The 15,377-nt window shown below is 58.8% G+C and overlaps 1 protein-coding gene across 4 annotated transcripts in view; it reads left to right on the forward strand.

Moving 5' to 3' along the window:
- ABCG1 (ATP binding cassette subfamily G member 1) overlaps positions 1–15,377 on the forward strand; it is a 67,971-nt gene that overhangs the window by 29,778 nt on the left and 22,816 nt on the right. For all 4 annotated transcript variants that reach the window (XR_006965587.1, XM_047098588.1, XM_047098589.1 and 1 more), the window contains exons 3-5: positions 9,771–9,888; positions 11,566–11,698; positions 13,580–13,630. Coding sequence is in view for 3 of the 4 variants with exons in the window: in XM_047098588.1 (XP_046954544.1) it covers positions 9,771–9,888; positions 11,566–11,698; positions 13,580–13,630 (302 nt within the window). In the remaining variant the exon portion in view is untranslated. The remainder of the gene's footprint in view (positions 1–9,770; positions 9,889–11,565; positions 11,699–13,579; positions 13,631–15,377) is intronic.

Consider the following 15,377-nt stretch of genomic DNA (forward strand, 5'->3'; position numbering starts at 1 on the left):
TTTAAAATCCTGAGGCCGAAGCCGGCGGAAAGAATGAGGGAGCTGCTTGGGCCTAGAGCCGGGCCGAGGTGGGGCGGCAGACGGACAGACGGACAGGGGAAATGGGCGGTGAGGGAGACCATCAACCAGGGACAATAAAGCAGAGAGGCTCTAGGGAAGGAAGGGTGGAAAGGCATCCTGAACCGTGGCCGGGTGACCATTTTGGGTCCATTAAAGTCACGGCCCAAAGGAAAGCCCTTGGAAAGTTCAGCGCTTTGTCTGTTATCCAGCTGCTGGTGGGGGGAGAGGGAGCTGTAAGACCGGTAGTAGATGGTCACGGTCGGACCGGTTAAGTTAGCCGTGCCGAAGCCGACTGGACTTGCTGCCCCAACACTCGCTGGGCCGGCAGAGAGCGGGGACGTGCTGTTTGCACGGTTTGGGGACACATGGTAATGTCTCGGAAGCCCTCACCTACCCCGTGTTCGGGCCCGTGTTCACGTTACGAGCCCGTTTTCCCTGCTGTTGCTGTCATGTCAGAAGCCCCCTTCACTGTTTCGGAAGGTGCATAAAAAAGGAGAAAGAGGGTTGGTTTGTAGGCGTGGCTTTGCCACTTAATAAGGAAAACCGAGGCGTGAATGTGAAGGCCCTTGAGTGTTGCAGGGAAGAAGCAGGTGGGCTAAGAACGAAATGTCTGGGTTTATAGGAACACGGAGTTCTGTCCTTCGTGCCTTGGGGTTACTCTTGGAGGGGGAGGGGGAAGGGGCTGGAGAGAGACACTTTGAACAAGAGATCCTTTTAGCTCTGGGGCCAAGAGTAGTGGGAAGAAGAGGAGAGGGAGAGGGAGAGAGGAGGGAGAGGGAAGAAGGGGGAGGAGGGGACAGGGAGGGAGGGGGAGGAGGGAGCGAGAGGGAGGGAGACCAGGGAAGGAGAGGGAGGGAAGGGAGGAGGGGGAGGGGCATGGGGGGGAGGGAGGTGTGCAGCTGGGCTTATCTTACAAACGTCGGTCTCCATAGAGAATTCCGCCGTGGGCGTGGAGACCAGGTACTGCGTGTTCTGCTCAGGTGAGGATGATGGGATGCCGGGAGGATGGTTTGGCACCCTCGAGGCCCTGCTGGCATCATTTGAAGAATCGGGATTTTTTTCTTCATTGTTCTAGCCAGGTTTAGAAGTGTGTGAAAGAGACCAGTTCTGCTTTTAGAAGTATAAAAATAACGTGGTGATAAAAACCTGCTTCATGCCTGACAGGCAGATGTAAATGACTTGCATCCAATTTTTAGTGGCTGTGCTGGGGCAGGGCTGTTCCACTGCCAGTGTTCTCACGAACTGGTGTGGTATGTGTGGAGCGGGGTGTCGGTGTGCCTGTGTGTGTACATGGTGGGGTGCGGGTGTGCATGTGTGTGTGTGTGTGTGTGGTGTGCATGTACATGTGTGCGTGTGTGTACCAGGGCGTGGGCATGCGGTGGGGTGTGAGTGTGCCTGTGTGTACCTGGTGTGTGGGCACGTTCGTGGGTGCACGGCGGCCTCGTGCAGGTAAGGATCACAGAGGGGGCACCTGAAGTGGACACGCAGTCAGAATTTCATCTGTGAGCTTCCTGCCCACCGCTCGGGGCGGGGGCTTTATGGAAATTGCGGAGCCACCCTCGGAGACTCTGCTCGTCCGTTCTCGTTGGTTTGTGTTGCTCTTCCCCTTTAATCGCGGCTCGGGCTCCCTCTGGTTTCGGGGGGGGGGCTGCTTTCGCCTAAAGTTCTTCATGTTCCCCGATTCCCGCTCTTTGGTGTCCCAGAAACAACACTTCTCAGTCGTCCTTCTGACGTGATGGCTTTCTGCCCTGACTGATTCTACGGTGGATCCGAGAGAAGGAATTCCAATGGGGTTTTTGAGACCTTTTGCTATTTGGCAAGCCCTCGGCTTTGTCCTCCGGCCCGTGTGCCGACGCCCCCAAGGGGGGGCTGGCTGGGACCCGGTCACCGGGCGCCGCCTCCCCGTCTCCAGAGCAGCACTGGGAAAGGGGTGGCCCCGACTTGGATCCAGGGGTGGACACTTCCTCCCCGTGTGCCCTGGGCAAGTCCCTCGGCCTCTGTAAGCCTCTGTAAGCCTCGGTCCCCTCCTCTGACATTCATTCTGCCCCCCGCCCCCAGGGCTGCTGGGCTCACTGAGGCTGATTCAATGGTATATGCAGAGGGCTTTGCCTCAAAACAGCCCTTGATGGCAATGCAGGAAAGATGCTGCCGGTGTCACTGGCAGGACCCTGTCTGTTTTGCCACCGGGACCAGTGGGGTTTTCGGCTGCTGCGCCCGAGGCCACGGGGGACGGTGGGCACTGTCGGCTGGGCTCCAGGAGCGGTGGCTGGGATAGAGAGGTTCATGTCTATCCTCCCGGCTCGACTGTACCCAGGCCCGCTCACGCCTTCGTGCCCCACGGCTGTCTCAGCGGGTCAGCATCTCAGAGAACCCCGATGGGATATTAACCGGGACGCCATTTCCCATCACCAGGTCACACAGGTCACCTGGGGCCAGCAACCACGATGTTCGGGGCTCAGAGCCACTCTGATGCTGATGCCAAGATCCAAGCCCTCACGGGAATGCGTCTAAGTTAGGGGCAAGGGAGAATGTCCCGTAATTTAGGATTCGATCGAACTGGCCTTGACATCCCCCTGGTCCAGAGATGCCTCCCTGCACGGCGGGAGGCACTGTGCTTCTTGAGAATAAAGCTGTGTAAGGAGGGAGCACGTGCATATGGGCTCCCTGGGCTGCATGCTGTCTGGATACAGATGGGCAGCTTTGGCGTGCACAGGAGACTTGTACACTTCGGTGTGGCGTGAGCGATCAGAGCCCCGGGCCCACGCTGGAGCCCCCGAAGCCAGCCCCCCGCCCCAGAACACAGAAGCCTTCTCTGTACCTCACCTGCTCCCCTCTCCCATCTTTCCACTGATTTGCTCTTTCGAGAACGATCCGGGCTGTCTCGGTACTGACCGGATCACGCAATCTTCGGATCGCCGTCGCGTCGGCGTTGATCTTCGTCAGTTGGGTAGGAACGTCTGATTGTGTCTCTCCCTCATGGCGGAGAAGACAAAGCATCAGTGAAATACAGTTCTGGGTAATGGGGGGGGGGGGTCGCGCTGTGTGTGGTCTGAGGGACTGGCTGGCGTGAGTCTTGCCTGACAGAGCTGGAAAATGACTCGCTCTAGGATTCTGGGCGTTAGCTGTGGGAAATTTTACCGCTGAAAAGATCTGTCGTTAAATCCCATACATTTAAAAATAGTCGACGGTCTGTGTCTATTACCTGGCTCTTCCTAAGCCGCTTGGGGCTCCTTTCTTTTTTGTCGTCATTACTCAGAGCTGACGAACGTGTGAAAATCAAGCACGTGCTCGGACTGAGGGAAGGTTCTGTGTCAGGCCCTGCACGATGACGAACCCGGACCTGGCCTCAGTCGCAGACGCTCGCCGTGAGCTTGGCACGTGCAGAGGGGACTCCCAGTGGCCGTGTCAGTGGGATCCGCACGTAACCCCCAGCTACCATTTGGTTATCTAGGGAAAGAAAGCCACATGTGACTCCCGGAGGAATCTAGAGGATTCTAGTGCCAGAACGGGTTTTATCCCGGGGAAACTAAGGCCAGGACGGGTAGGTGGTCTGTCCATGGCCACTCCCTAGTCGTGAGCATAGCTGGAGGGGCCCTTGGCTGTCTCCCACCACCTTACTCTTCCCTCTCCTTGTTTTTCTGTTCACATTTAATTGCAAAGTTTAATCTGCTTCCTTTAACCTCATTATGAAAAGTCTACACTGGGGACCTGGTCTAACCAGGCTCTGTGCCGTGTGGATGACCCGAGAAAGTCAGAATGACACCGGATAGAACAAACACTCGTTCTGGAAGATTTTGCCAGATGGTACCACTCATCTCTTCTAGAACAGCCCGGGGCTTCCTTCCCGGAGGGAAGACCGTCCATCGAGCTGCTCCTCGTGAGGCTTGCTGGCCTGTCCGCCATGTCCACAGAGGAGGGGGGACGTGGTCCTCGGGGGGCATGGCCCCGCAGGCAGCACCTGGGCATCGGCTGAGCGGGGCGGGGAGGGGTTTACGGGCGTCCTGGTGCTGAGGTAACAAATCGCTACAGACCTGGCGGCTTCAGACAACACACATGGATTGTCTTCAAGTTTGGGACGTTAGGAGTCCAAAATCAGGGCTGTGTTCCTTCTGGAGACTTCCAGGAAGAATCTTTTCCTTGCCTTTCCCAGCATCCAGCGGCTGTACTCCTGGTCTTGTGGCCCCTTCCCCATCTTCAGAGCCAACAGGGGGGCATCACCCGATGTGTCTCTTTCCTCAGCCTCTGCGTCCTTGGTCGTGTCTCCAGTCCTGCCTCCGACCCGCCTGTCTCCCGCTTTCCCTTAGAAAGACTCTCGTGATTATTTTGAGCCTGCCTGGATAATCCGGGGTAATATCTCCATCTCAAGATCCTTCATTTAATCCCATCTGCAGGGAGACACAGATTCTCAGGATTAGGACGTGGACTTGTTTGGAGGCTAGTATTCGGTCCACTCCAGGGGTAGAGCGCGTATCCCCCCATCCCTGCCTCTTTCCCTCCTTCCCTCCCTCCCTTCCCTGTCCCCCCCACAACTCCACCCCGGACCCCCAACACTCAAGGCCTGAAAACCACCCTGGGAGTTGCAGCTGGGGATTGCTTCGAACCAACGTGTTTCTAGTATACCTGGGTAAGCTTTGGAGATGGGGACTAGAACATTCTATCGGAGAATGGGCCCTGAGGTCAGTTTTTCTCGGGCTCCCGTGGAAGTGGGGTGCTGATAGCAGCTGCCCTGAGGGCCCGTGAGGAGGTGGCCCCCGTGGGTGGCTCTGGAGACCGCGGTCCTAGGGGGCTCCCCCCGCCCCGCCCAGGGGCAGTGTGGCTTCCTGGTTAGGATGGCACCATGGGGAGTCTGGGTGTGATGGGGGAGCAGCGGGCACCCTGACAGGCCGTCTCATTCATGCTGCTGAGTTGGGTCTGGGCTAGCGTCCCCCTCGCTCCGGGGTGTAGGGTGAAGTTCGTTTCCTCTCAGGGCTGCCTCAGTTTCCCCATTCTCCCCTAGAGCAGGCGCACGCCAGCCCTACCTGGCCTTCCCACAGCTAGCCAGCGCACCCGCCTGAGAGAAGTGACCTGGCAGGAGCCCAGCCGCCTCTCGTGCCGGGCCAGTCCCCGCTCCAGAGTTCTAGAACAGGGTCCCAAACCACCAAATCCGCCCGCCTCCTCGGTTTGTAAGTCAGGTTTATTGGAACGTGGCCACACCCATTTGCTTCTGCAGCAAAGCAGTGGAGTCCGTGGTTTGTTCTGTGGGCACAGCCACCTGGGCCGGGTCTTGAGTGAGCCAGCAGGCCCAGGAGGGCGGCCCCTCTGTGGCCTCTGCACAGCTGCCCGCGTGGGGACTGTTCCTGCACCGTTATTTTTATGGCGTGAGTGCCCCACCCCCGGCGGGGTCAGCGCCCTGGACCGTCAGGATGGCATTCGGCCCTCGGACGAGCACGGAAAGGGCCCCCTCTCTGGGGGCGCCCGCTTCTCCGTCCGCTGCCCGGCGCGGTGAGACAGCGCGCCCTTGTTTGCCGCGGCTCAGAAACAAAACCTAGCGACGCACTGACCCTGGAAACCTCTCTAGAAACAGCCGCCTGTTCTAAAGCCACAACTCGGTCAGTGAGGCCTGAGCCAGCGAGTCACTGGCTGGAGCCTGCGGGACATGCTGCTTGTTATTTTCTGCAGGTCACCAGGATCGGGGCCTAACGGGTCCCCGAGGGCTCCGACAGCGGGCCCCGATTTGCGGGCTCTGCTCTGAAACACGTCTGCCGAACCCCTTTGTCCCTGCGCCGCCGGGCTGGGTGGCTGGAGGCACTTTAGTATCAGGGAGCGTCTGTTCCGTCAGAGGACGCCTGTCTTCCCACGTGCACTGAGGGGTCCCTAACATACACAGGGCTTGAGTCCTCCCTAAACCACAGAAGACCCTCCCTCACCCCGGCAGGAAGTGTTTTTTACCTTGAGGGCATTTTACGGAATGAAGATCTGAAAGGGGAGGGGAGGATTCGACCCGCTCCGAGCTCTTTGGGTGCACACAGGGCGTTTTTGGCCCGAGCCCCCCGGGACTTCTCAGCTCCTCCTGCCCCCGGGTGGCAACCTGGGCCTCCGGGGAGGGAGGGGATCCTGTCTTTGGGGGACGAAAGGCGCGTCATTTCTTCCCTTTCTCTGTGAAGTGCTTCACACAGTAGCAGACGGAACGCACGTGCCTGGGTTGAGCGGACACTGATTTGGGGGGGGGGGGTCAGGCCACGCTGGGGGGCGGGAGCGACGCCCAAACCCTGCGACGGCATTGCTGGTGGCACATCAGGCCCCCGGCTGCAAGAGCCCCTGCTGGAGATTTGCACAGCGCTTGGAATGCTGGCCTTCTCTGCTGACCCGCTGTGGGACCTTGGGCAGGTCACACGCCCTCTCTGGGCCCTGGCTTCTGGTCTGCAGCTTATGGGGAGGAACCCAGTACTCAGCTTGCTGTGGGGCACAGAGGGGAAGATGTGAACGAAGCAGGTGCCGCGCTCACCCCGAGTGAGCGCGCCTAGAGCTGGCACTCGCCCGAGGGCCGGGCTGTCCCCCGTCCTTCCCCTCCAAGGGCACGTTTCTACAAAATGAGACATCTGTGTGCCCCCCCCCCAGGCTGAAGCTTTGCCTCTGTGTGTCCCCAGCACCTTGTGGGGGGTCGACAGACGCCGCTGCCCCCTAAAGCACTGTTCGCCAACGTGGGTCCCCGCGACAGAATGGCGCTAACCTCCTCTGAGGTGGAAGGGCCGGTGTCTGAGCAGAGTTCTCGTCCCTGGGCTGGAGGGACCTGGGGCACTGTCCTCTCTGTCTTTGTGTCTGTCTCTCCGCTCCTCTGTTGTGTGGGTTTTGATCTGGCTTCTTGCCTGGCTGTTTTAGGGATGGGCTGTCCGCACGCGGCAGGGGGGCCCTGCCCCTCTGTGGTTTCCGCACTTGGCGATCCCCGGAAAATCACTGCCTCACCAGAAGCAGCAGGGAGAGCACGCGTATCGAGTGTCCACAGCACACGAAGGAGGTGGCTCCCCCATCGTGCCAAGAGCTGGGCTGGGCCGAGCTCAAGCTCGGGATGTAGGGCGGGGGTTTGGGACGCCTCACGTATTCTCGCATTCCGTATTTCCGCAAGGGGTCAAGTGCAAGGCTCTGCAGCCGAGGACGATTTTGCTGCGCAAATGGAGTGAGCACGTGTGGGACACTCACAAACGCGATTCTAATGGGTGCGCCCGGTCCTTGGGCACCACACTGGGGGCCGCACGTCCCAGTGTGAACTCGGACCCTTGCGGGTCCAGACAGACTGGTGATTTCTTGGTTCCCTGTCACTTTTACGACTCTCCACTCCCGAATGTGTGTTCGCTGTTTCTAAAGAAAAGCAGGTTTCTGATCTCAAAGAAGCACAGCCCCACGCCGGGTCTGGTACCTTCTCCGCCACCGGACGCGTGCAGGCCCCGCTCGGGAGGACCCCCTCGGCCAGCCCGCCGCATGCACCTGGCCTCGCTGGCTGCCCTGGGAGCCAGCGCCCCTCCCCGAGGCATGAGTCGTCAGCCTCACCAGCCTCGCTCCACCTGGCCCTGGCCCACGAAGCCACTACGGGGTTCGTGGGCACATGTACAGTCCCAGTCGGTGGCTCTAAATGACAAGACCACAGGCCACACCCCTACGGGCCCACCTTCTCTCGAAAGGGCCCGATGAGTCCACCGCTCCCATGGTTTTGGTGCACGTCCCGGTGTGCCGGCCGTGGGCATCACCGCCTGTGTGAGTTGTGCTATTATCTGGTGCCCAGTGTGCACCCCAATACCAAGGGGCAGCCCCAGCTGCTGTCAGAGGAGCCCCCATGGGCTCTGCCCGGAGGGAAGGGCCTCTCGGAACCCCGGGGCACAAGGCCGCCCCCAGGCCGTCAGACGGCCCTTGGCCCGCACATGGCCATCTCAGTGAGTCACCTACATCCTCGGGAGGTTACTGGTTCACAGGACAGACTCAAGGGAGGGTTTGCTCGGGAGTAACCCCGATCCCCACCTGAACTGCCCACCGGGAGGCCAGGAAGGAGCAGACGCCTGCCTGGAATTAGTGCGCCCTCAGTGATGTCATTCGAGTCCCTGTGGCCCAGGCCCCGGGGCGCCTGATGAGGTCCCACCGCACGGGGAGCTTGACCTTGCAGAGGAGAAGCCTCCGCTGACCCCCAGCTTTTCCATGTGTCCGTCCGCCGCGGGGCAGATGCAGACGCCGTCCTTGGGGTCCCAGCCCCTGCCTGCAGCTGGTCTCCCTCTGCTCCTTCCGCTAAGTCCCCCACCTCCCAGCGGTAGGAATGTGAGCTGCTCTGCCCCTTCCTACCCGGCGCGATCTCCCCAGGGGACTCTGCCGCTCTCCGTAATGAGGCAGATCGCGGGGTCACAGGCTTCCTGCCTCTTGCTTCTGCTTCTCTCTGCCTGATTAAACAAGTCCTCGGGGACTCCCTGTCCAAATCGAGGTGGCACATGGTGACAGGTGCGGGGTTGAGGTGCCCCATCTGTGGAAGACGAGTAGACAGCTGGGCGAGAACCCCCCCAGGCCCGTGCAGGTTTGGGGGTACGGGGAGCATACAGCCAGCGACTGGGGAGAAAGTCGAAAGGAGGGGCTCCCTGCCCAGAGGGCTTCACCGGCCCCTGTAAGTGTTGGCCGTGGGGGGTGAAACGCTTCGTTTGCGTGACTGTGGTCCCGGAGGGGTCCCTTCTGAGCACGTTTCTCAGGAACTGAGGAAATGGGTCCGAATCAGGAGTCTTTACCTGTGGGTCCAGCTGCCCCTGTTTTATTGTCGCACGTTGAACTGTCTACTCGAAGGCGGACGCACGTGGCTGTCTCTGTGACGCGTGGTCCTTCTCCTTTTACGAGGCTCTCGGATGGAGACTTGGCAGAGCTTCCAGAGCGATTTGATGTGGCTGCAAAACGACAAGCCCTTAATTATTAATTAATTAATACTATTTTAATTATTTAATTAGAAGGCGATGGTTTATGAAGAAGTCTTGCGTGAATAGTTCGTGTGTGTACAAACTGTAAATAAATGAAATAACCGTTTCGTTAATAAACACACTTGGGGGCGCCTGGGTGGCTCAGTCGGTTGAGCGTCCAACTTGGGCTCAGGTCACGATCTCGCGGTCCATGAGTTCGAGCCCCGCGTCGGGCTCTGTGCTGACAGCTCAGAGCCTGGAGCCTGCTTCGGATTCTGTGTCTCCCTCTCTCTCTGACCCTTCCCCATTCACGCTCTGTCTTTCTCTGTCTCAAAAATAAACATTAAAAAAAATTTTTTTTAAATAAGTAAATAAACACACTTGCTCCCCATCGTGGGGGCGGAAGTGACGTGGCTGGCGGTGTGGCCCTGGGTTGAGATCCATTCACACTGGCTGTGGGGGTCCTGAAGGAGACACCAGACCCCCTGGTCTTATTCCAAAACGAGGTGGTGGATTCCCTGTAGGCCAGATAATTAATGCACGTGCAAGTGCTTTGTAAACACTAGAGCAGCGCACGTGTGCGGGTCGCTGCTAACATAATGCCGGGGGGTGTGCAACTGAGGAGACGGGGGCACACGGGTGGTGGGCTTTCGCCCTCAGAACTCAGCATTTAGACCACGCGTGTAAGATCTTGCTTTCTGGCCGTGGTTACATCGTCAGGTGTCCTCGTGGGTTTGCCCGTATTGCCTGGCAGAAAAGCCCACGATCCCTGCGATCGGCAGCTGGGAAACGGGTGTGATGTGCTTTCTGCAGGATACAAGACCCTTCTGAAAGGCATCTCCGGGAAGTTCAACAGCGGGGAGCTGGTGGCCATCATGGGTCCCTCTGGGGCCGGGAAGTCCACACTCATGAACATTCTGGCTGGGTACAGGTGAGCACGCCTCTGCGGAGAAACAGGTCCTCACCCCGTGGTTGGCCTGTGGGTGGCAGTCGGGAGAGAGAAGCCCCTTCTGTTCGACCTGTCACTTCTTAAGGTTCTGTACAGACTGTGACCTGTGGGGTTTAGCAGCGAGAGGCCTTGGGATCCGGGAAGGAAGCCCTGCAGGGACGGCAGTGACTTTGAAAGTGTCAGAGGGCAGCATCTGCTCAATGTCACGTGACGGTGGAGGGTGGACGGCCCACGTGCAAGGGAAGGAGGCCACGGGACGGAGCAGCCGGGTGGGCTCCCTCGTGGGCTCAGCCGCGGCCAGGCACAGGATAGGAAGAAGGAGGAAGGTCAAGGCTGGGGAGGGGACGGCAGGAGAACTCTAAGACTAGTGTGAGTCAGGGTCTAATGTAAGATGAGCAGGAGGACCGTCAGGCTGGGTCCCCAAGCTCACGCACTCCTGCCAGTGCCCGTGTTAGCCCCGGACGTCCTGCCCCGTGTCATTCCTGGGGGCGTCACCGGAAAGCCCGATCCTCATGGGTGTTAAAACTGTGCTCCTCAAGTCGCCTGTCTTCAGCTCTCGGGCTTGCGTTTGCTAACTGTAGCAAAAAACGCTGTTGATACTCAGGAGAATTTCATCTCCTGGAAACAAAAAGACACTATCACCTCTTTCCTTGGGACCTCTGCATTACTCCTTAATGCCGAAATTAGGATTTTTAAAAACCTGACAAAGGTTGAAGTCAGGGGAGGAGGGGGGGGCAGCCACTGTCAGCACATCCCACACCCACAGTTGCTGCCTGGCCTAGGGGTGCTCAGGCAGCCTGGGGCTGTGGCCCACTGCCTGGAGGTTGCTATTCCTTGGGGGGGGGTGGGGTGGGGGGGTGGGGATCCCAGCCCATTGCCTGGAAGAAAGAGCCCAAGGTCATAGTAACGGCCGGGATGAGGCTGGAAACCAGACTCCGTAATTTCACTGGTCTCCACTATCCCTTGGTGTTTCTGTGCCCGGAGACATCCAGGAGGCACTTCCTTAGGGGCCTGTCCCGGCCTCCCCCACCTCCCTGGGCCAGTGCAGATGCACCGTGGGTCTGGGAGGAGGAGGCCGTGCCCTTCAGGTCTCCGGGGTGCACACGCCATGTCCCGACCTGTCGCTGGGCCAGGGGACAACTTCCCCTGTGGAGAAGGAGCATCCGCTTGGCCGAATGGATGCAGGGCCCAGACCCCCTCCTCCGAGCCACCTGCACACAGGGAGTCTGCTCAGTCTCCGCCCTCAGGAGCTGGTTCCTATATAGCGGCCACACCCCCAGCTGCAGAGTCTTGGCCTTCGGGGTAGCCTTGGCCACTCACGACATCGCTCAGAAGCCAATCTCACAAACCCCAGCACAGTGGGGGGAGGGGGGTGTGTGCACGTCCCACCTGGTGGCCACGCGTGGGAGCACCCATGTGCATCTTTGTTCATAAGCGCTGGTTACTTACGGATTCGGTTCACCTCCCCGTCCATCCCGAGTGTGGTCTCCGTGCAGCTCCTTCCTGCGAGTCCTGGTACTATTCTGGGTCCCCATCCCCTCCTGCCTGCCCCTTGGTGTCCCTGCGGTAAACGGTTCGTCGGGAAGATGCTGGGAGGGGCCTCCTCCCTCCCCAGGGCCCTGGAGGAGGAGCTGACGGTGTCCGCTCTCGGCTCTGCAGGGAGACTGGCATGAAGGGGGTCGTCCTCATCAACGGCCTGCCCCGGGATCTGCGCTGCTTCCGGAAGGTGTCCTGTTACATCATGCAGGACGACATGCTGTTGCCACACCTCACTGTGCAGGAAGCCATGATGGTGAGCCGCCCACCGGCCTGAGCCTGCACAGGCCGCCCCCCTTCCCCCTTCCCCCTCCCCCCATTAGAGCAGTGCCCGGCGTGGGGCTGGGGGCTCTGCCGGCCACCTCTCTCCAGCGCAGCTCTCACACCAGGCATGCTGTTTGGACAGCTTCATCGAAAACAAACTCCCAAGACCCTGACTTCTCATAGACTCTGGATGGCAAATTCATGGCCAAGTTTGTGAGGTTACTGATACACCATCAGACACACCCCTATCGCCCCTAAGGGCCATCAGCTGCCCTTAGTTGTTTGTGGCTTTGGGCCCAAGTATCCCGATCTGGTGCCTGGGTTAGGGCCTTGAGGGTCTCGTCCTCGGCCCCCCGCTGGTTGTGCATGGGGCTGCTAGCTTTTCTGCCTTGGCCTCACCTGCTGCAAAAGATAGTGTGCGGCCCCCAGGTCCCTCCTGGCACTGTGGGGAATGTTCTGGGGTGCTCTGCCTGGGGCCTGGTCAGTAAACAGGCGTTTACCTTCACTCTCCTGCCCAGAGAGGTCTTGCCCTGTGCTCCTGACCCGGACAGGGCAAAGCTTCCTCTCTGCGGGCTTGGAGAGGGCTGCCTGCCAACTTATCTGAAGGGCAACTCCAAGGGCTTCTCAGATCAGCAAAGGGGAGCAGGTAAGATGTCGGATATGCCACCTGTCCCCGACCTGCTCCGTGGGTTGTCTTCATTCACGTGCCTGGTGCTGAATGTTCTGGAAGGAGAGACGTCTCCACCAGGCTGGGCCTTGCCAGCAGGCACACATGCTCAGTGCCTCTAATGGCTTATTCTGCCTCCAAATGGCCATTCTCATGGGGCACAGGGAACTTAGGAGGGGTTACGAAAAGAACAGTCGATTTAGAAAATTCAAACTTAGTTTTTCGCCTTTCTCCTGGGAGACCAGAGTTTAGTTTTTTGGCGAGTTACTGAGCTAAACACTTGGTTACTTGACTGAGAAGCTTCATTTCGATTTCCAGCTCGATCACTGCTTTCTTTTGCAGACAAGATTGGTGATTCTCACCAAGCTGTCACCAGGCTGTGCTGTGAAATCCGTTTTCAGCATGAAATTAAATAAGATTTTGATTTTGAGAGTTGTATGATACCTTGAAAACCACCTCTCTCTTGGGGAAATCATGCCTTTGGCTTCAGAAGGTCCTGTCACAGGGGTGGGGGTGACACCAGCCACCCACACCCAGTCCCAGGCATGTGTCGCAACAGCTGTGCCTTTCCACGTGCTGCTTCTGATCCTTACCACCACCAGGCAGACCACCAGGTGACACTCGGTGTTACCCAGCAGGCAGCTGGCCCTGTGAGCCACCCAGGCCTGGATGGGAGGTGTGCCCCTGTCTCCCAGGGCGGCCCACAGACCCCGGCAGGGCAGAACCAGGGCTGACACTGGATGCCAATTGCTACCCAAGGTTTTACCCAGCAGCATTGTGCACAGCCAACCGGATCTCAAACAAAACAAAACAATGCCGGGGGGGGGGGTTCCTAATATTTAGCACTTTCCACTTTCTGCGGTGTAAGCACCCCCACTGTGGATAGCGTTAAGCTGTCCAGTGGTTTAACGGGTGGCCTGGTCTTTAAGCCCCTGATGCCTGGGGTTTCCTTAACTGTCAGCTGCCCCTACCCACCTTCTCTTGTGGGCACAGCAGAGAAGCTGTCTGAGATGACAGGAAGCAATCCAGACACGTGCTGCTCTCTGGGACCCCGCCTTTGTTAAGCCAAGGGGGGTAGGAAGCCAAGAGCTCCAGGGGCTTTCCTCCATTATCTGGCAGCGTGGCCGCTCAGGCTCCAGCCCACAGCAGACCAGTGAGTTAGCTCGCCCTGCTGACCGCGGTCTGTTCTGATTCCCCACCCTGCAGGTGTCTGCACATCTGAAGCTCCAGGAGAAGGACGAAGGCAGGAGGGAGATGGTAAGTGTGGGATTGGGCCACGGGTGGTCCAGAAAGTGCGTGAAATCCCTTTGGCGGAGGCGTGGGGAGGGACTTTGTGGCCCTGCTTTTGTTTGCTGGTTCGTCACCTAGCCTTCTGCATGGGGGACAGCGACATCTCCGTGTGCGCCCTAGGCTCGGCAGCCGGGACCCAGGAGTGGCCGCCTTGCCACAAGACTTATAGCTCTTAGCGTGGCCACCAAATGGCAAGGGCGCGGCAGGAAAGCTTAGGTGGTCAGAGGACACCAGCCTCAACACTAGACCAAGCGTTCTGCCCCTTTTTAGTGTTTAATGTGCTTTTTACTCCATTGTTGTTGTTTTTTATAAAACACTAACAATGAAGATGGTTAGTCACTCGCTTAAAAATAACCAGCCTCCACCCACACGCACTCACAAGAAGATATTTGGTTCTTAACGTGTTATTAAGCAGCCTTAAAAAAAATCAAGTAAGTAAGTTTCCAGGATGCTGGAGGCCTTCTAAACCTTTTCATCCCCCTCCTCGCCGCTTCCCTAAAAGCCCAGGGCACAGGGAAGGTGCCGGGTCAGCACCCCATCGGAAGTGGGCAAGCCACACTCGGCGGCGGGTATGACGGATTTATGTTTACACATCGTCTGGGGGAGACTCAACTTCCCTCCTCCGCTCCCCGGCTAGCCTGGTGCTAGTGGGATTTCAATGGAAGAGTAAAATTGGGCGAAATCCCACTCTCGCAGTACTCTCTTGTCTTCTGACACCATCAGAAGACGACAGTCCGGAGGCAGAAAGAGTAGGCTGCAGGTTCAGCACCAGCGGTGCTGGTCAGCGCCTTACGTTTGCCGTAATCTGCAGTGATGAGAGGCAGGGCCCGGTTAAGGAACATTAATAGCAAGTCTATTTCCCACGTCTGTTCCCTCTCCCATGGCACATACTAGTTCGTGTTCCATGAGTGTGCCATGAAAACAATGCTGGGCATCGCTGGGGCTCCTTCTCTCCCCTGTGCCCCCCACCCCGACCCTGGCCTGGCCGGCGCCCTTCAGGGTCAGCCCCGGGAGTCCAAGGTCAGCCACGTGGTGGATGCAGGTGGGAGCAGAGCAAAGACCCCTGCTGCTGTCAGGATGCCCCCTGTGGCGTTCTTTTATTCTGAAGCCCAAAGGAATGAAATAGATTGCTGGAACCCAGGACAGAGACGGGGCAAATGTGGGGACCCCCTTAGGAAGGTGGGAGGGGTGGGCTGGGTCGTTGGTGCCGAACGTGGAAGGCCCCCAGGAGTGAACAACCACCTCGGGCCCGCCGGGGAAAGCCGTGGAGGGAAGGCCCCTCGGAGCGATGGAGGGCCAGGTTATAGTTCCGCTCAGGACCACACAATACGGTGGAGAGTGGACAGGGGAGGTGGAGGGTCTTGCTGACACGGAGAGGGCCCTGCCGTGAGGCGGAGCTAGGTCCACAGGGGGGCCCCTTCAGCTCTGGCCTCCTAGGACCCGCTGGATAACCTTGGGTCACTGCCTCCAGCGCTCTGGACCGTTGTCTGTAATGAGGGCTAGAGACCACGGCCGCCCCTGCCCTCCGGGCAGTGTGAAGCCGACTTAGCTCGTGGATCCACAGAGCAGACTCGGGGTGATCTTCCTGCAGCACGACTCTCCTGGACAGTCCTCTCCGTGGGGAAAGGGAACAGGAACGTAGCTTTCGCTGGAGGGCTGGGAGGGCAATGCGTGCTTCTCGGCTGACATTCTGTGTCACACACAGGCCCTCTTG

The sequence above is a fragment of the Lynx rufus genome, unplaced genomic scaffold (assembly GCF_022079265.1).
Source record: "Lynx rufus isolate CCGP_SWC_20201006 ecotype Redwood Valley unplaced genomic scaffold, mLynRuf1.p SCAF_5, whole genome shotgun sequence".
Lineage (NCBI taxonomy): Eukaryota > Metazoa > Chordata > Mammalia > Carnivora > Felidae > Lynx > Lynx rufus.